The 774-nt window shown below is 59.2% G+C and overlaps 1 protein-coding gene across 1 annotated transcript in view; it reads left to right on the forward strand.

The window, feature by feature from the left end:
- Nucleotides 1–774, forward strand: part of EMH_0066940 (uncharacterized protein) — a gene marked incomplete at both ends in the record, with an annotated part of 6180 nt that overhangs the window by 1596 nt on the left and 3810 nt on the right. Inside the window, 1 exon segment of the mRNA XM_013498564.1 lies at nucleotides 242–772. Within this exon segment, the coding sequence (XP_013354018.1) occupies nucleotides 242–772 (531 nt within the window).

Below are 774 nucleotides of genomic sequence, written 5' to 3' on the forward strand. Positions count from 1 at the left end.
TGCTGCAGCAGCTGCAGCAGCTGCTGCAGCAGCAGCAGCAGCAGCAACACATGCAGATGTCTGCGTTCACTGGTCTCACTATATGCAGCACCACAACTATCATATCTTGCTGCTGGTGCTGATGTCGAGCTGCTGCTGGCTTGCTGCTGTTGTTGTCGTTGCTGCTGCTGCTGTCGTGCTGCTGCTGCTGCTGCTGCTGCTGATGCACTGCTGTGCTGCTGCTGCGCTGCTGCCTCCTCAGGGTGCGGGCGCTGGTGGTGGATCTGCTGCAGAAGGAGAGAAACGGACAGAAGAAAAAGGGCTCCCGCAGCAGCAGCAGCAGCAGCAGCAGCAGCAACAGCAGCAGCAGCGGTAACAAGAACAAAAGCAGCAGCAGCAGCAACAGTAACAAGGGCAAGAGCAGCAAAAGCAGCAGCAGCAGCAGCAGCAGCAGCAGCAGCAAAACTAGCGACGCAGAGCGAGGGCTCTCAGCAGCTGTGCAGTCTTCGCCTGCTGCTGCAGGGGGCTCGAGCACTGCAGCAGCAACAGCAGCAACAGCAGCAGCAGTAGGAGCAGCAGCAGCAAACGACGCAGCAGCAGACGCAGCAGCAGCAAATGCAGCAGCAGCAAATCGAACCCTATCAATTGGTGAGGCTGCAGCAGGAGTCTCTGCTGCTCCTGCTGCTGCTGCTGCTGCTGCTGATGGCGTGCTGCCTCCTCCTGGCGCAGCAGATACACCCCTCGCAGCAACAGCTGCTGCTCTTCGAGAGAGCTTCAGTACAAAGGACAGCAGCG

The sequence above is a fragment of the Eimeria mitis genome, genomic scaffold, assembly GCF_000499745.2.
Source record: "Eimeria mitis Houghton genomic scaffold, Emh_scaff3527, whole genome shotgun sequence".
Classification (NCBI taxonomy): Eukaryota; Apicomplexa; class Conoidasida; order Eucoccidiorida; family Eimeriidae; genus Eimeria; species Eimeria mitis.